This window comes from Cyclopterus lumpus, chromosome 4, assembly GCF_009769545.1.
Source record: "Cyclopterus lumpus isolate fCycLum1 chromosome 4, fCycLum1.pri, whole genome shotgun sequence".
Classification (NCBI taxonomy): Eukaryota; Metazoa; Chordata; class Actinopteri; order Perciformes; family Cyclopteridae; genus Cyclopterus; species Cyclopterus lumpus.
The window spans coordinates 21,950,894-21,970,268 of record NC_046969.1 but is presented as its reverse complement, the minus strand read 5'-3'; the positions used below and the strand labels follow the sequence as shown (position 1 = coordinate 21,970,268).

The 19,375-nt window shown below is 43.2% G+C and overlaps 2 protein-coding genes across 2 annotated transcripts in view; both read right to left on the bottom strand.

The window, feature by feature from the left end:
- dot1l (DOT1-like histone H3K79 methyltransferase) overlaps window positions 1–2,089 on the bottom strand; it is a 30,692-nt gene extending 28,603 nt beyond the window's left edge. The window contains 1 exon segment of the mRNA XM_034529952.1: window positions 1,624–2,089. Coding sequence (XP_034385843.1) covers window positions 1,624–1,704 — 81 coding nt within the window. The 5' untranslated portion in view covers window positions 1,705–2,089.
- Window positions 2,090–7,964: 5,875 nt separating this feature from the next.
- The window catches only part of ell (elongation factor RNA polymerase II), a 31,295-nt gene continuing 19,884 nt past the window's right edge, over window positions 7,965–19,375 (bottom strand). Inside the window, exons 3-12 of the mRNA XM_034529942.1 lie at window positions 19,176–19,297; window positions 17,873–18,036; window positions 16,363–16,613; window positions 16,150–16,274; window positions 13,282–13,366; window positions 10,523–11,126; window positions 10,188–10,254; window positions 9,591–9,762; window positions 9,425–9,469; window positions 7,965–9,327 (exon numbers count right to left, since the gene is read on the bottom strand). Coding sequence (XP_034385833.1) covers window positions 9,223–9,327; window positions 9,425–9,469; window positions 9,591–9,762; window positions 10,188–10,254; window positions 10,523–11,126; window positions 13,282–13,366; window positions 16,150–16,274; window positions 16,363–16,613; window positions 17,873–18,036; window positions 19,176–19,297 — 1,740 coding nt within the window. The 3' untranslated portion in view covers window positions 7,965–9,222. The remainder of the gene's footprint in view (window positions 9,328–9,424; window positions 9,470–9,590; window positions 9,763–10,187; window positions 10,255–10,522; window positions 11,127–13,281; window positions 13,367–16,149; window positions 16,275–16,362; window positions 16,614–17,872; window positions 18,037–19,175; window positions 19,298–19,375) is intronic.

Genomic DNA, 19,375 nt, shown 5'->3' with positions numbered 1-19,375 from the left:
GTGTGTATCACAACACACACACACACACAGCACTGTCTTCATGCTCTGTGGGTGAGATCAGCGATCTCAATGCTCTGTGGGAGTGAAGAATACATCTAGATGGAGTGGGCTCTGTTAACAGCAAGCAGTTTAAAACGTGACTGGGGAAGAAAAGAAAAAAAAACACACACACTGGCATGTGTTTTTGTATTTGATTAATATAGCATTGCTGAAGAGAAGCCGTCTCTGCGATCCTCCCTGTAGAGTTGACCATATGGACATGAGGACGGGAAAAGGGAGAGGAAGTCGTTCCCCTTTGAAAACAGGAGGAGTGCACCGCCTCATGAATAGGCTCCATATTGCAGAACTCCACATGCATGATTATCAGCCGTTTCTAATGCAATGCAGGACAGCTAGTCCCCCGTATAAATAGATACTGTGCTGATCAACAGTATATTCTACATGCCCGACATGCCAGCTCTTGTAATTATCCTTACACACCATAACATAAGGAAATGGGTGAGGAAATGGGTGAGGCAATAGATTCAGCAGGGAGGAACGGTTTGTGTCATCAGATTGTGGTCTGGTGTAAAAAGGGAGAGTCAACTTTGTCAGCCAAAGCAGAGAGGAGCGGCTGATTACGTCAGCAAGTAACTCTGGCTCGGTGACTTGTAACCCATTCAGTACATAATTCGATGAACAACAAACAAACCGAGAGCTGGAACTGAAATAACCAGACTGCCAGGCTAGGTAGAGCGTGGGTGGAGATGAGAAGCACAGACAGACCCCACTCAGACATTCTGAGAAATGGAAGCTATTTTCTTCTTTTTCTGTCAGCACATGACTTTCAAAAAAAGCTTCCTTTTCCGTTTGTCCTCAATGAGTCAACGACAACCAGACACTGATGTGCAGACAGCAGAGTATGTGGAAATACAAGTACAGTAGATGTAAGATAGTAGTAGTATCGGCTGGAGATTAAACACACACACACACACACACACGCACGCACACAAGGAATATGACACATTTCACATGCCTGCGGAATGGAGGAACACCGACTTCAGAGTTCACACAAACACATATTGGAGATAATCTCTACATTAACGTTATATGTCATTTATAAATGTTCGTTTGTAACAAATGCAAACATTAGTTGCAAAGCAGAGAATAATTGATAAATGATCTACTAGCGCGTTGCATGAGTTTCAGTTAAAAAAAAAAAAGAGACTCTTTTGGACAAATAAAAAAAAAGAAGTTTTTACTGACATCAGTTTAAAGCCGCTCCAATTTCAAAACATCTCATTGCTGGCTGTCAACGTGCGTCTCGGTTGTACTCGTCGCTACTTGTAACGTTAACCTTTTAATCTGCTCACGTGAACCGTAGCCTGCATGTTTTATATTTTCCGGGGTAAATAACTTTTTGGTGGTAGCCAAAAAATCTAAAATGTCACCGCAGTTGGCGGACACACGCACGCGACGCCTGGAACCCTCGCGACCAGAACGACCCGATTTCTCCCCGGACGAGCCATGGCTCCCTTCGGCTAGCCCGTGTTTAGCAACGAGCTAACGTTAGCTAACAAAGACACACAGAAAACAGACACAATATGTACATGTGGTGGGTGAATGCTGAGGTTTAAAACTCACGTATACCGGTAACGGCCACGGGTATCCAGCGGGCTCGGCTCCAACCGGGGATTTGAGCTTCAGCTCCAGCTTTTCTCCCATCCTACACTTCGCGGCGGCTCGGCTGTGGCGGCTCGCTAGTGGCTGCTCTCTGTTAGCCAGCTGGTCGGTTAGCGAGCGAGCTACAACGTGAACATTTTGGTACGAAAACAAATACGTGGAAACGCGTGAAATAAAAAAGACGTCGACGCTCGCGCGCTAAACACCCACGCGACGCGGTCGCGCGTGTAAATGTGTCCGATTGGGTTTTGTGTTTAGATGGAAAAAAATGCCTGGTTATGTCCACTGGCAATAACACATCGTCTGTATCGACGCCATCTTGCCCGGCATGAATAAATATGGTAGGGGGCCACTGGGAGCAGAGGGGGACACAGACGTCACCGAGGGACCGCGATCCAGCGCGTGGTCCAGCGACACGCGAGCACGAGCGAGCACGCGTCCCCGCGGCGCGTGACAGCATAGTTCACATCACGACCTTTTACAGCTCACTCAATACAGAAGTAATGTTATGGAGATGTGGACAATAATACTTATATTATTTATTATATATATATATATATATATATCTTATAATTACATCTGAATTAAGCATGATGAAATGGTTTAGCGTATTTTAATGAAAGCAATTACCTGAAATAAATATTAGATTTAAATGGACCCGCATTAACTTTTTATAACTAATTCAGGGGTATTATTTAAGATTGTACATCATGAGACAAGCTGCACCTACTGTTGACTTACACTTTAATATAGCCACGTTTTCAATTACATAATTAGGGAATTGCACACACACAATTTAATTTTAATTGTCTTTTAATTGAATTAAAAGTATACATTATATTATTGTTCTAAATATTATAATATTAATTGTCAGAATCACCTGTTCCTTTCTCTCTCATTCTCGCTTGCACCTATAGGTCCTAGAACTATAGCAGGTCTTTATGAAATGCACATTGTTATTGATGTTAATTACACTTATATGTAATGATTAAGAGTGTCAGCTGTGAGAAAGGTATACATCTATATATGAGCTGCACTGTGGCTCACACCTCCCTGCATCAGTTGTTTCAGATAAGACTTCTTTAAATACAACAAAGAAAAGTTTTAAATACTGAACTCAGTAAGAAGCACTTCTTAAACTAGAAAATGCATTTGGCTTTAGAATGCTGACAGCTGAAATATATTGCAAAGCATTGCACTGTGTTGTAGAAAAGACTGGAGGCTGAAATGTAAAAGTGGAAGAGCTGGAAGCTGAACTGCATCACCTAAAGGAGCTGGGAGGTATAATGAAATAATGCCAAAGCTGGACGTTCAAACTGAATGCCATAAAAAGCTGAAAGAATAATTATTTCTATTATTATCAGACATGAACTGCATTGCTAAACACCATAAAATGCATTGCCCTGAAAGGCCGAGGGCTGAAATGTATTGCAGGAAAATAAAAGGGCGGAACAGCATTACACTGGAAAAGATTAAATGCATTGATAACAAGCATATTCATATATATATATATATATATATATATATATATAACATTATTATGGAAGGGAACAGAAAGAAGAAGCAAAATAAAACATACAATTTAAATTGTGATAATTCAAAAGTTGTAAATGATTTGAATAAAGTTTGTGACTGAATGCTGAAGTAGTCAACCCAAAGTGAAGATGCAATAAGTATTAAAAAAAGAAAGAAGTTATAATAGTGTGAATGCTGCTCAATCAACATCCAGAAACACATTAACATTAACCTGTGTATGAGAGACAGTAGCTGACCTTTGATAGACAAAAACAAACACACACACACACACACACACACACACACACACACACACACACACACACACACACACACACACACACACACACACACAGATAGAGAGAGACCGATAACGAGTTGGTAGACCTGAGTCTGGATCAAAGGACCCGGTGATCAAAGTCCTAAATGAGGACAACTGTCTCACTAGAGTTTAAAACTACAACATTACAGTTTAAAAGTCCTCAATTGTGTCCCATGGCCTCATTTTTAACAGTTTTAAAAAGGCATAAGTCTTCACATGAAATCCCAAACTATATTATTGCTCAAAGCACGGTTACTGTTGTGTTCAAGTCACCACACCACGAGCACAGAACTCACACTCAGAATGTTATAGATAAAAAATACTCCACATTGATTTTGTAACTATCAGTACTTTCTATCATACTGCATCAGCAGTGGAGGAAGAAGTACTCAGACCCTTTACTTAAGTTCATGTACAAATACAGCATTCATTACAAGGAAAGGTCCTGCTATCAGCTTCATGCAGTTTAGGTATCAGCAGTAAAAGTACAGGAGTATTATCAGATTCATGCAGTACCAGTACATGAGTAATATCAGATTCATGCAGTACCAGTACAGGAGTATTATCAGCTCCATGCAGTACCAGTACATGAGTATTATCAGCTCCATGCAGTACCAGTACATGAGTATTATCAGCTTCATGCAGTACCAGTACAGGAGTATTATCAGATTCATGCAGTACCAGTACATGAGTATTATCAGCTCCATGCAGTACCAGTACATGAGTATTATCAGCTCCATGCAGTACCAGTACATGAGTATTATCAGCTCCATGCAGTACCAGTACATGAGTATTATCAGCTCCATGCAGTACCAGTACATGAGTATTATCAGCTTCATGCAGTACCAGTACATGAGTATTATCAGCTCCATGCAGTACCAGTACATGAGTAATATCAGCTCCATGCAGTACCAGTACATGTTGTGCAGTAGAAGCTCTCCTGTGACTGATCTGGTTCTATAACACGGTTATTAATATCAATACATCAACATTAGAGCTGCATGTTACCGTTATAGCTGCTGGAGGTGGAACTAGTTTTAAATACTTTATGCACACTGAGCTAGTTTAGGCAAGCGGTTCCCAAAATAGGGGTCGGGACCCCTCCAACGGGGGAGGGGCCATGAGAGGATTCATGGGAGAGGGAAGAAGAAGAAACTAAGTACTGGTACACATATTTTCAGTTTCCAGACAAGTCTTGGTTTTTGTGTGCGTTTAAAAAAAAAAAAAAAAAAAAAAAATATATATATATATATATATATATATATATATATATATATATATATATATATATATATATATATATATATATATATATATATATATATATATATATATATATATATATATATATATATATATATATATATATATAAATAAAATAAATAGTTTTCATCCTTTGGGCCTCAAACTATTCTTCAAATTAAATGAGACGTTTACATGAGAAACGTCTCTTTCAAAAGGTGACAAGGCCCCAACCAGACCCAGCTTTCATGTGAGGGGGCAACCGATAAGTGGTTAAAAAGCAAACTCATAGCTAAAGACGTCAGATAAATGTCGTCGAGTAAATGTAAAGTACCGTCAAATAGACACATTAATAAATTAGCTCAGTTTTACACTCCCCCATTGTGTGTTAGTAATCACTTTGAATATATTTTTACATGTTGGCGAAATCACATTCCCCCCCCTTTAGATTGGTCCTGTATGAGCTCCTTACAGGTTGCCAAGCTGGCCACAGATCAGATGCCAGGAGTCAGAAATGCTCTTCAACCTACATATATGATGCCAGTCTGAGCTTCTTTTTTCCCCCTCCTCTCTCTAGTCTTTGGAACAGAGAGAAATTACCATTTTACTTGCATCTATTATGAAATGCCCTAATGTCTGATACACATGCCAATTACCTCGCATAATTGACTGACCTTTATTTCAACCGTGGCCTACATTTCTCCCATTGAAGCCGGAACCCGCTCCGTTCACAGAGATTATAAAACAGACGTAGAACCCCCCCTCCCCCTCCCCCTCCTCTCCCCCTCTCTACGCTGTGTGTGCACACATGTACACATGTCAAGGAGAGAGGGCAGCATGCCACAGTGAACCCTCTGACCACCAGCAGCACCACCAGCAGCGCCGCTGAGGCCCACCTCTGGATGAGAGCCAGTAGCAGCAAAGCGAGGCTCAGGCTCAGCTCGGCCAAGTGGAACACTGTCGCCGGGGCCTTTTTTATTTTTTATTTTTTTTAAATCCACATTTCAGTGCAAGGCACAGACGTGGCTGTAAATAACAGTGATGGGTTATAATAAGAGGAGGCCGATTAGACACAGGCCTAAACACCCTGAATACTGACGGAGTGGTTGAACTAACCTCCCCCCCCATCATTCCCTTTGCCGTCACACTGTGTGGAACACTTTAGCTCTCAGGAGAAACAATGCAAACTGGGGAGAACAGAGGGATCCAAATGGGTATATTGAATTTTTTGCTTTTGTTGAATAAAAAAAAAAAGAAAGAAGAAAACAAGGTGTGCCAGCAGCTTGCGAAGGCTTCGGGAACACGTGAAAGTGCTGCCATCTGCAGGACGCCCTCTTCCCCACAGGACTCAGGAGCTGGAGACCAATGTTAGTCCAATAAGGATTAAAAAATAAATAAAAATAAAAACATCCAATAGCTGCTCTATGGGTTTTACTAAAGAAAAAAAATCTCTGTTTATATATATATATATATATATCTCCATCTCCCATTAATAATGCAAGTAGGGGCTGTTGCGATATCAGGTTGTTATTGATGTCAAGAAAATTCACGAAAAAATGCAAGGTCTATAGGAAAAAAAAAACTTTTATCTTGGGTTTTTTTGCAAATGAATTATACTTGAAATACCAGTGTAGGGAGGTGATGATTTAAGAGGCACTGGCTCATTTAAAAACAGTATAATTTGTATTATAAAACACATCAATATTTAATCAATACCCAATTACACCCCTTAAAAGTAATAAAATAAAACAAAAATCTCATCGTCTGCTATGCCCCAACTAATTCTAAAATCCAACGGCAACAACTGGCTCAGAATTTCCACAAATAAGGATTTCAAAGTATTTTATTGAAACAAAAAGATCAATTTCAGTCCCAGTCCCTCATGGTTTTCAAAAAGCGTGCTTTGGGTTTTAGCGCCAACATTTCATGACTCTTCTCCAAAGCCCTCTTTGCTTATACAGCAGCATGTATATACTCGAGAGAAAAAAAAAGAAAAGAAAAGAAAAACCTATACAACAGGTCATTTTGGCACAATCGACTCGTACGACGGTAGTCCTGTGCTGGCATGTCGCTCACGTTCAAACAGTTCGCTGATGAGCACATTCACAATGGATTCTTGACCGCAATAGAAGTGTTACACAAGAATTATGACAGAATGCGTCTAAGGGTGGGGGTGGGGGGTGGGGGGGGGGTGGGGGGGGTTGCAGGACTGGGCGATGCCGATCCCCAGGTGACAAGAGGGTTCACGTTGCGTCCCTCCAAGACCCGGATCCAGACCTCAGCCTGGACCCGGCGAGTCCTGGAGCATTTGGCCTCAATGTAGTGTTTGCGTCAGGAGAGTTACATCATCTGAAATCTGGCATTACGTTGACGACACCTCGAGGCCAGTCGTGCGAATCCCGTCTGGAGCGTCCTCGGACTTCCCACAAGAAAAACACTGGGGAAGTTTCCACTGGGGGTGGGGGTAAATTATGACCAATGAAATGATAACAGGAAGAAGAGAATACTGTGTGACATGTTCCTTTGTCATTTGGTAGAGTGTTTTGTTTCATCCCACTCGGTAAGCACTTTGGTATACATGCTGGTCAGAGCCACGTCGAATTGATTACATACTAAATTCAGTTGGACTAGGCCTTTGCTTGGCTTTCGATATCCTTGGGCAGTTTTTTTTTCTTTTTTCTTTTCTTCAAGTAAAAGGTACAAAGACTGTTCATTGTAACACATTCATAAAGCATGCACTCTGATGGACAAAGAGAAAAAAAGTGTCATTTGGACAAACCCCGACCCCCACCCCCTCCCTTTCCCCCAGGTAACAGCAAGATCAGGAGAAAAAAAGTGCTGATTTTTCATATTCACATAAAAAGATCGTTATTAAGAAACGCAGTCGCTGGACTAAACTCGCTCGTCCATCGGGTTGAGTCGTTCCAATTAGTCTTCGGGACACACGGCGAGCGGATCACGACGCTTCTCAAGAGCGGAGAGACGGTCCAGGAAATGGATTCCAGGTCAACCTCGGTGAATATCTGACATCACATTTTTGAAAAAGGCAAAAACTGGTCGCGGGGCGAACGCATTCCTCTTCCGAGAGGCCTTTCCGCCCGGAAAGATGATGGGGGGGGGGGGGGGGGGGGGGGGGGTGGCTTCATCTTAACAGTCGTCTCGATGGACCATCACGCGGCTCGATGAGCAGACGAAACTCAAATTAATCTTTTTTTTCCCCTCCTTTAAAAAAGACGCCGCAAACACTATTTTAACGTAACTTTTAAATAAAAAAAAAATAAAAAAAGGTGCCAATGATGGTAAGTTAGGAGATCTGTGAAAGAAAACTTTTTTTTTTTTTTAAGAATTTCTTTTTTTTTTTAAGGATGAAAAGAGAAAAAAAAAAAGACAGATCTGCATCCCCCGTCTGCATCATCTTACAATTAGAGGATTTTCCGAAGCATGGAGAGGAGTAGCGCTGGCATTTTTTTAACTCTTCTGATAACTTTGAATTAATCTATTGCTACAAAAGCCGCCAGGACCTAAAAACTGGGAAAGACGACCAATTAAGAGCTAAATGTCGTTCTTCACTGAAACATTAGGAGGAACATTCGGACCGACTGCCGTCACCGATGAAGCAGCACCGCCGAGTGAGGAGGACCGGGCTTCAAGAACACCGGACTGGAGACTTTCACACGTGTCCCCCCCTCTGTTAAGACATCTGCACAGGTTAGTTGTTGTTGTTGTTGTTGAACACACAAACCTGCATCTGACTGTGTGCATTTAGATCGTCTTGATTTAATCAATACTAAATATCTGCTCTCTTTAAAAGAGAGAAATATAATTAACGCCAACAGGTTGACAATTAGATGGGAAAGGCAGCTTCTGAATAAAATACTGGCAGAGAAGAGACAGCTTTTAAGTACTGATATTAAGGAGTGTAAAACGGACTCGTTACCCCCCCCCCAGAATTAAGTGTCAAAAATAAATAAAAAGAAAATAAATGTTTGTTTCAGTATATGGGGGGGGGGGGAGACTGATCATTATAAATTAGTTGCATTTGGCATACAATCCGCAGTTTACATCTCCGTCTCAAACATCTAGTTTCAAAAAGCAGGAAAGATTTGGATTATCTCCTAAGAAAAGTGGGAAAGTTTCCATGTTTCGACTCTTTTAGACGTGTGTGCGCTACATAGCAGGGTGGACTGTTGAGATAAATAAAGCCTTTTTTTCCTGGTTGCATCGTTACTACACAGACGGACCCTGGCCCCTCGAGGCACAACCCCATCTTCCAAAAAGAACCAAAACCGGAAAAAAAAAAAGAAAATTATCACGTGTCCTGCTTAAAGTCTTCATTAGAGCCTTTGGCCCCAAATGAGGGGGAATACTCCTTTCATGGCATCTTTCATGTGAACATTATTTAGCACAGGCGGAATCCAGAGTTTTCCTTTATCTGCTTGGTTTCCAGAGACAACAGGGAAACAATGTCTAATAACTACTTTTTAAAGTTGCTGTTGATCGTACTCGGCGATAAGTCTCTTTATGTATGCCAGTTTGTTGTGTAGATATTCACAGCGGTTCTTCTCTTGGCTATAGTTTGGATTAGTCTGCAAGGGATATGGAAAACAAATCAGGACTCCGGTAATGTACTTCAATGCATACTTTTAAGCCATCAATGTGTATAATAGCGGGACTTAAACTTACCTTTTTTATTTTATGATACTCTTGAAGTATCTGATTGTGGATTGTCTATGTAGAGAACACACACACACAACATAAATAAAAAGATAAGGGGTACGAACATAACCGATTGGGCATCTTTTCAGCGAGTCAGAATGTTTTCGAACAACTTGTGCTCTGGGGAATCTACCTTGTACTTGTCTGTGCCTTGATGGAGCTGTTTGAGCTCGTTGTCGAGCACGGTGAACTGCCGGGTGATGCCGTCTATCCGAGCGTGCAGACCCCGGTACTCGCTGTACTCGGAGTTGAAATCGTTTTTATACCTCTGACGCTGCTCCGGAGAGACGATCACCGTGTACTTCCTACGAGGACGAGGAGAGCAAATGTTACGAAACAAGGAAGGAACAATGGCTATTAGGGGGTTGGCTTTGTGATTAAATGAATCCATCCCAGGCGAAGGCCTGCAACTGTAACCTTTGAAGGATGTATATTGTCCGAGAAATAATTGCAATCAACAATATTGTTCTCATTTTAAAAAAAGACCTTTTATGCCAGCGTTATGTTAATAAAATAGCATAATAATACAAGTAAAAACATTCAATTCAAGAGCTATTCACTTTAAATTCATAAAGAATATATTCGGATATTGGAATGGCAAATTACTTTTAAAATATCCTGAATAAATAAATGAAACAAACAAAACAAAAACAATACATGCCATGCCCATATATCGTACGTTAAGCCCATCCAGGGGTTTTAAAAGTCTAAAACTGCATTGAATACTCACAATAAATAGGCTGCCACCTCAGGTGACGACGTAGGAATACTGGTACTGTTGCACATCCCATTCAGATCTAAAACAAAGTCACACAGGGAGAGAGAAGGGCCGTCGGATTCACAGGTGTGTATTTGAGGTTATTGACGGCATAAACACTGAACACCAGGGGTCTCCGTTTATTCACCGAGTCACATCACTCTGTCACAGTGATGACTAACTGGTGTCCCTCCACACGGAGAACTACTTTCATTCAGAAATATATATCTATATCTGATGCAAGAGCTGTGAAAGGGGATAATATGTGTATGTGTGTGTGTGTGTGCGTGCGTGCGTGTTGCCCTCACCTGTGCTTTTGTGTGGAATACTGTTGCTTTTGAGGTTTCCTGGGCTCAGCTCACAGACTTGGTTGGGCTCAGGCACACGTTCCCCACGACTCTTCCTCTCCTTCTCCTGAGCCCTCTCCTTCACCCTCCCCTTGTCTTTGCTCTTCTCCTTGTCTTTATGCTTTTTGGACTTCTTCCTGGACTTGCTGTTGAAAGACGAAGGACTCTTGTCCCGAGGAACGGCCGGGCCCGTGTGTCCAGGAGACGATGTGCCGATGCTGGGCGCCGGGCCCGAGAGCAGCGAGGGTTGTTGGCTGAGCCTCTCGGAGGCGGCGGTTTCCTGAGAGTCACAGTCCCTCCCGTTGTGGCTGGAGTCGTTGCTGACATCCGACAGTGCTTCGAAAGGACGGGGGATGTCGAGCAGAGGAAGCTGCTGGGAGCTGGACGTCATGCCGCCGTCCGACATCGAAACCGCCACTCCGGCCTGAGCGCCACCCGCCTCCACTCTCCCATTGGAGGAGCCGAGCTTGCCATTAACCGGGGCTGTTGCAGCCTTGCTGGCGAGATGCGATATCCTGGGCTTTTTGTTGGCGAGAGGGTCGATGAAGTCAGCGGCAGGTCGTTTCTGGCAGAAAAGAAAAACAGAAATTGCGGGTTTAGTAGCGGAACCCAAAATAGGGTTCAATAGGAATTTAATTCACGAGGAGGAAAAGTCCAGTCCACGTCAGAGCAAAACTAAAATGATCTGAGCCGTATGGGACAAGGCAATGCTCAGAAGACAGGATCTAGTGCATGCAGTAGAACAGAAAGAGCAGTAGAGGATCTGTTCTCTCCGCAGCACTAAGAATAGGATGACTGTGCCGTCTTTTCACAATACTAGGGATTAAATTACAGACTCAGCCCACACTTATGTCGTTGGGAGTGGCCGACCCAATCGCTGCGTGTCGGCTGTGCAGACAGGACTACTTTTAGGTTCTGGAATAACAACAACGGAAACCAGCGAGGGGCTCCTTTTGGGCCCGCAAAGCTTTTCAGACTACTTCCACACTGTTGGTCCTATTCTTGCAAAAAGTAAATATGACACTGCAGAGTAGAAATATACACCTCTGTAGGGTAGACCCAGGGGGGGGGGGGGGGAAGGCAGTTGGCTAAACTGAAGTAGAGATGCATAGATGTCGTTTTGTGCTGCGCAGCAGTATCTTCAGGACGCCACATCCACGTGATCGTTGAGGTCATTGAGGAGACCGAACTGAGATCAAACGTCACTTCAGATGACGGCCGTGCCGTATATTGTTACTTTATCGATATTGTGAAACGAGGCTAGATATCGGCCGACATTTTGGATATCTGAATATTGCATAAGTGTCATCTTTTCCTGTTTTTTTTTTTTAATTATTTTTTTTAAATTTTTTTAAAAAGGCCGCATTACAGTGATGAAATCCATTGAGCTTACCAGACTGTGAAAGCTCTTCTATTTCTTGCCATTATGTCCTTACTCATATCTACATTACTAGCGATTATTTATCATAAATGTCATTGCCTACTTTCCGGAAGCACCAAAAGGCTGTTGCTATATTGAGAAGGGTATTTGTTCTGGGAGAATATTACCCAACGAAAAAGTGAAGACGGAGATATTTCACTTTTTTGGTTTCCGTAAACCATGAACGGAAAACTTCTAAAGAAATGCCAGCAGGGATGGATGTTATTTTTGCATTAATGAGTCGTTGTGTGGACGTGGTGCCGCCCCGTCTGCCCTGCAGCTCTCACTGATTTATCCCTCACCCATCTGAGGTTTACACACAGACCTACCTGCTGAGCTGCTCTTTGTACCAAGAGCCCGGGGAACCATTTGCTTGTGTGTTTGTGTACTGTGTTTATTGAGGGAGGGAGCGGACAGGAAGAGCCATACAGGAAGTGTCTGAGGTGAGAAGAACCTGAGAGGACGGCGCTATTAATATAAACGGAGCGGCTCCTCCTCCGTATACCTAATGGAAGTGTAAACAGTAGTTAGACTCAGGAGTCTGGACTGACCTAAAAAAAGAGCAGGACGAGAAATATGAAAAAAAAAAAAAAAGAAGGTAATCATGCAATGAGGAGGGCGAAAAGGAGTTTTGATGAACTGAAGTGTACCATCGGCGCCATTTAGTTTAATAACAAGGCTTCAGTGCTCATGCAAACAATGCATGTTTATGAAAAGCTTCTTGGAAAACTCACAACAATAATTAGTCAGTAGTACTGGTAAACTGTAAAAAGTTCAGAAAACATTTACTGCAAAAAAGGGAATTCACTGAAAAGGCAGCGAGAGGAAACAAATCAGTTTAGAGAGAGAAAAGAAAACCCTTTTCTGGGAAATACCAGAAACCTCCAGACTGCAGGGACAACCCAGTTACACAGTTGTGGGTAAACTGGTGGAAATGTAGTCAATCTTTGTCCCCAATTTCCCCGCAAACCGTTTCTACTGGATCAGCAGAAAAATAAATAACTGAAGCCAAACAAGCTCTGGTTAAAGATTAGCAATGCAGAGCAAACTTTGATGTTATGTCAGTAGAGAGCGAGGCAAAACAATAACTATGTAGAAATTAATCAAACAAAGAAATACAGGCACCTTTGAAATCCCAAGAATTTTGTACGCTTTTAAAAAGAAAATGTTGCACGGCGTCATTTGCATCTTTAACAAAAACGCTTCGCCCTTCTTAATCATCATCCAGCACTAGCCACCGGGGGAAGAAGAGTCACTGTACACATGTGAAGAAAGTTAGAAGAGGGAACAGGAAGCTCACCTGAGATGGCGAGCTGCTGGCCGGCTCTTTGGGCGGGCTCTCCAGTGGAGGGGCGGAGCTGTTCAGGGTCGCCTGGCTCTGTTTTCTAAGAGAGGGAACACAAGCGACAGATGCATAGGATTAAAAAAAGAAAAAAGAAGCTAGATATCATTTATACAGCTCTACTGTAACCAGCACAACAGGAACACCACGTCATCTATTCAACCACCTGTTGAGGTGACACAGCAGATTCCATCTGCCGTAACACAGCGACGTTATTAGCTTCAACTAGATCGCATCGCATCGTTCTTTCAGGGCGAGCGCTGCTTTCTGGTCCATTAAAAAGGTTATTAAAGCCATCATGGAGATTTGTGCCCTTAAAAAAAGTTTAAAAAAAAACTAAAAAAAAAAAAAAAAAAAAAACTACTTTGCTGCCATTTCTCCAGTGACAAAGCTAATTCTACACAAGTACGAGGGCATTAAAAAAAAAAAAAAGTTGCAAAAGTTGCTTTGTGGAGCAGAGTGGGTAGCTATGACAACAGAGCAAATGAGGGCCTACTTGACAAAAGCAGCACTTTACCATAACCACACACACACACATTTCATGTTGAAAAATGGACAGGGAATAACATCAATTATAAAAGTCTGTTTAATACCAGTTTTAATACTCCAAATGTGCCGTCTTCCCTCTCCTACTGAAGCATGCGTGTTAGCTCACTGCATGCTTATTTGATGCGTGAACACTTTTGGCAGCACGTTCAAGGCGAGTGAGAAAGTGACATGGCACTCTTCAGTGACAGCGAGGAAGCGAGAGAGACAGAATATGGTACTGCGGCTCACTTTGTGTGCATGGTTGTTGGTTTTTTAATCAGACAATCTGCACGCTGAAAAGTTGACGACACACTGCGGCACATCCCCGATCCAATGGATTGACTACAACTCAATCCCTGACCTCTTCCACACGAGGCTCAAAGTAACTCCGCACTGATCACGCTTGCATTCAAAGCCAAGAATCATGTTAGGGCCAGGTGTGAAAAGACTGAACTCTAGATTAATCTATCACACAGCAAGTGACAAAACAGAACAGCTGTGCCAAATAGCAGCTGCCCAGCCATGATAAACAGTGTCGAAGCAACTGATCCAGTCCTGGATTAAAACACAACACAGTTAATAATTAATTATTGAACTCGAAGTTCAGTGCGCAGCATATTTACTGATGGGGACACGGCTACAAACACGACTATGTAATCTGAAATGTGAAAGAGCGTGTTGTGCATGCTGAGATGCTGCAGTCACAGCCAACGACATCATCAGAAGGGGGCAGTTGGGTACAGTGTTTTGGCAATGCCCCGCCCTAGTTCAATCAGGGCGCGCGCGCCCGCGCGCGTGCGTGCGTGCGTGCGTGCGTGCGTGCGTGCGTGCGTGCGTGCGTGTGGCGGCGGGGACAGTCAGAGAGACAGTCAGGAGCTACGAGTGAGCTGGACGGCCAATATGGCTGAACCTTGGACGGGTGCCACCTCATACACACACACACACACACACACACACAGATCAGCATGTGCTGGAACACAGTTGCATCATGTGCGTTCCTATCGTGTTGCTGGGCTTCTCCTGCGTGACTTACAGCACTAGTTCAAAACTCTGGAGGAGCCTCGGAGGGGGAGGGATTAGGTGGGAGGCTATGGTTGTTAAGTCAGCTGATAAAAAAATAAGTGTAGCTAAAAGAGACACACAAATAGGGTGCACATATTACACCGATTGGCCAGAAAATGTGTAATCCAAGTACAAAGTAATGCAGTAAACAATACTGTAAGGAGTACTTTGTGAAACTTTTTAAATGGCACTGTGCCAGAAAGGTTGTAGTTTGTGTTAATATACTAACGTATTGTGAGGCGTTTTAGTTCTCTATATATTTAAATGAGAATAAAACGCCAAAAGCGCAATACAACCCAAAACATACCATACAGCGATGTCAGTAGCAGTCTTAACACAAGCTGGACATCTCAGGTGAAATGGTTATTGCATTGCAGTAAAGTGTCGAGCTTCCTTTAGTGTTGTACCCCAGGTAAAACTAAGCTAATCATGGAGAATAGGAACTATTCTTGAGTCCCATTACATAAACACAAATTGAGTACCGGAGCATTGCTCCCTGGTCTATTTATAGCTAGCTGGGAGCTTGCTTTTCCTTAGTGTCCCAGTTCCCGAGAAAACAAGTTTTTCCACTGGGAAGGAGGCCAGTAGCTCACGCCGTCAACAAAGATGGAATTCAGTAGAGCACACAGGAAGCTCCCTGGAGACACATCTGCCAGTCCAACAAATATAGTCTGCATGTGTAAAACCCACCGTTTTCTTATGAGCTATTGCATCACATAATTGCAATGGCTCCGAATGAAATCCATGACAGCTTTATAAACCCTCATATCATAAAATAAAACCTAGTCGTAATTGGTTATGCAACAGGATAATAAAAAAGGGAAAGATTTTGTACGCATACTTTTCATTCCTCAATAGCAGCTCTACAATTCTGAGAGTCCACACTCACTCCAAAACAAGTGTCCAAAACCTGCACCCAGGAATGTTACCTGAGAATCCTCTAGCCAGTTTAAGAAAATACAATGGAAGCATGTCGGATTTAGCAAAGTTACACCAAAAACTATATAATTGCGTCTCAACAGTATCAGCTATTGTTGCTCATAAGACAAGAGATCTCCGGCTGCCGGTATGCCACATTGCAAAACTATTTTGCTGATGTTTCATCATTAGTAGAGAGTAAAAACAAAAACAACTACTGACCATTTAGAGGAGAGTAGACGGATACAAGAGAATCATGGGCAGAACAGGGAGACATGTGGGGTTAAACAGTGAGAGCGGTCCTCATCTTTGACATACTTAAACAGGATTCTCTTGAGAAGCTGCTGGTCTCCTTCTGTGTAGCCCGGCCAGTCCTTCTGAATCTCCTTATACAAAATGTCCTTCAATGTGAAGGTGTTGTCTTTCCCATTCAGGTTTGCCACCTAGGTAAAGAGAAAGAAGCGTGGGTGAGCCTCCTTGCCTCTGCAGCCACTAAGAGGCAACAAAGCAATACGTGTGTGTGTGTGAGACCTGTTGCAGGTAGCTATCCAGGGAGTCCTTGTCTAACGGCAAGAGGCCATCCTTCTGCAACCTCAGGATGAGCTCCGGCTTCTTGTAAGGCTTGAGGGCCAGCAGGTGTGTGAGGCGCTCTCGGAGCGGCCTGTGCTGAGGCGTGCCCTTCTTTATCGTACTGCTAGAGATGATGACGGGCCGAGACGTCCTTCGCAACGGGGCGACGTCGGAGAGGCCAGGAGCCGGTTTCCGGATCTGAACCTTCTTACCTGAGGGAGGTGGAGGTACAGAAGTGGAGAAAGAGTTTGGCGTGAGAAGGATTCGTCAAGTTTTCAACGATTATGTTTACAAGCACACTAAAATTCTTTTTCAGAATAAAAGGGCCAAAAAACTGAATATTCGGTGCATGTAAACGTAGTCAGTGTCATCGCAGTATATTCATTTAACACAGACTTCCCATTTATCTTTCCAACTAGTTTTAAAGGGTTGTCAATTTAAATTCGTTTACCATTGCTGAGAATTTAAAATCCCAGGAGGAATTTAGTACTGAAATCCAGCACTGAAACAGAAAATGCTGGTAGAGTCGGGCCTAATATTACTCTGTGTCTGGCAGCCAACACTTGCTTGTTTTTAACCGAAAATAACTATTATCTCAGCAAGAAATCAATTTATTTCCGTCAACAGCTTCCAGCTCAGTGACTGATAATGGCTGAGGGAACCTGCAGATGACTCATAAAAGATGTATCGTGCACTCCTCTTGATGTCCACCAACACTCACCTTGCATTACAAACATCAGCTATCACCACCTGTTCCCACTGAGACCTTTCAGGTGATTCAGACTGAATTTTGTGTTGCCTCCTACTGAGAACAAAACACTGTTTGGCTCCACAGCACACATGGACTAGACATTCTTTGACTCACTCAACAGTGAATAGGCTTACACTGGATTTCTTTCTCTGCAGGCAATGAAGCTGCACTACTGGGGTTTTCTCCAGTCGCTGTCGCACAACGTGTTTTTTTTTTTTTTTTTTTTAATGGCGAAGGTCAGAGACCAAAACAAGAAGTCAGAAAGTTGATGCGTTCTGCCCGGGGGATGTTTTTGCCTCGGTGTGTTCGAATTACGTCTGCGGAGTTAGCGAGAAAGAAGATCAGTGTGCATGTGGCACATTAGCCGTGTGGCCATTGAGGAAGCGACCACCATCAAATTCAATAAAGTCCTAGATACAGACGAGGCACGCTGGCAGTGTGCTGGCCCTTTGCCATTCAGCCCCAGACCCAAACAACCCGTCTGGTGCAATGTGAACCCGTTCACCAGCAGAGAGGGGCTACACAAACACACGGGGGCCATTCGGCTGTTTGAAAGTCACAGAAATTCTTCCCGTCACTTCATGCCCATTAACACCATCAACCAAAAGCGGCGTTATGATCAAATATTGGTCTTTTTGCAGGTCCGTGACTGAGAAAATGTCTCGCTGACCGCAGCACGTTGGGTGGTCTGCACGCGTCGGTGCCATCATGTCTCCTCACCTACGTATCTCCCCCCGGGCTTGATGACGATGGCACTCCGACTGCGAGTCTCCTCCTCGACCTGGGCCATGTTTTCCCTGGCCTTCTGGTAGGAGTCGTCCGTGGCACACACTGTAATCTTGTCCTGGATCCCACCCAAACAATCCAGCTGAATGCTCCCTTCACTGCCAAAACAAAGAGGAGATTGTGAGAGGGGAAGACCGCGATTGAGCGTCCAGAAGCTTCAATGGAAAGAGAAAAGATGAGCGGGGAAATCGTTACACGTTTTATGGTGCTCCATGATTATTTGGACAGTTATTTGAGATCGACAAGAAATGAACCAGTACAAGTTATGTTAGGTCATGCTACTTTGAGTTGATTCTCAGTATGAACCTTAAATATCTCAATATTTGCAATAACCCATCCCTTCACTGTGCATTCCTGCCTCGATGAGATCCCTGAAACACCCCGAGGGCACATCTATTATTTTTTCAATTTCCAGCCAACTGTGGGATCCCACAGTACGACTCACTGCCGCATCAAATCCCATTCTTTCCCGACTTTCCGGCTCTCTTTGATTCCCCACCACTTTGATGAGGATTTGGCAGAAAATGAGACGGCGCTGGAGCAGTCGGTGGAAGCAAAGCTCTGTCATTTGGGCTTTAGATTGGAACTCGAGGTTGATTAGGATGCAGTCAGAGATATGGATGACCTCCACCTGACCCACATGTTCAAAAAATAATATTTTATGAATAATGGGGTGAGAAACCTGGGACAGTCAGAGAGGCGGAGGCTTCTTGTTATTGTTCCCCATTCTGTGTTTCTACTTCCTTCCTCTTCAACGCGGACATCTGGTCCTATTGGCTTGATTCAGGCAACACATTCTGCTGCCCGTGTGCGGCCAGAGAAAGTCTGCAGAACACGTTTAATGGGTTTGATGCTGAGAAGGGGATGGGCCCACATCGTAAGCAGGATGTGTGTCATTGCATTGCCGCGACACAGAAAAGACAAATATTAAATAACCCTCACTCACGCAGAATTTGCAAAAACATATTGTTTAATAATAAAGTGTGTTCAACAGAGGCGGCTGTTAAGTATCACTGAGGATCTTGGAGAGTCACCTAAGGTTAACTATGTAAAACAAACATGCCGACCTGGCAACACTCATTTTGCAACTCCAGAGACGGCTGATTATTTACAGATCAAAGAAAGCATTCAAATCAACAGTTGACATCAGAGAACCGGCGTCTGTGCAAAAGAAGAAATCGGTTTGATGAAAGCGAGCCGAGTGAAAGTGAGTGAGATTCAGTGTTTTTTCCTTCACCTGGTGATGTACTGCTGGATGCAGTCGAAGCTGCCCTGGGGGTTATCTCGGCCCACATTCGACAGGTAGAAAGTAAACGACTGCAGTTCACTGGAATTTTCTGACCGTGGTATTGAAATTTTCTGTTGAAGACAAAAGACAAAAAAAACAACTAAACATGAACATTATGAAATCCATATAACCGTTCACAATTACTCGGC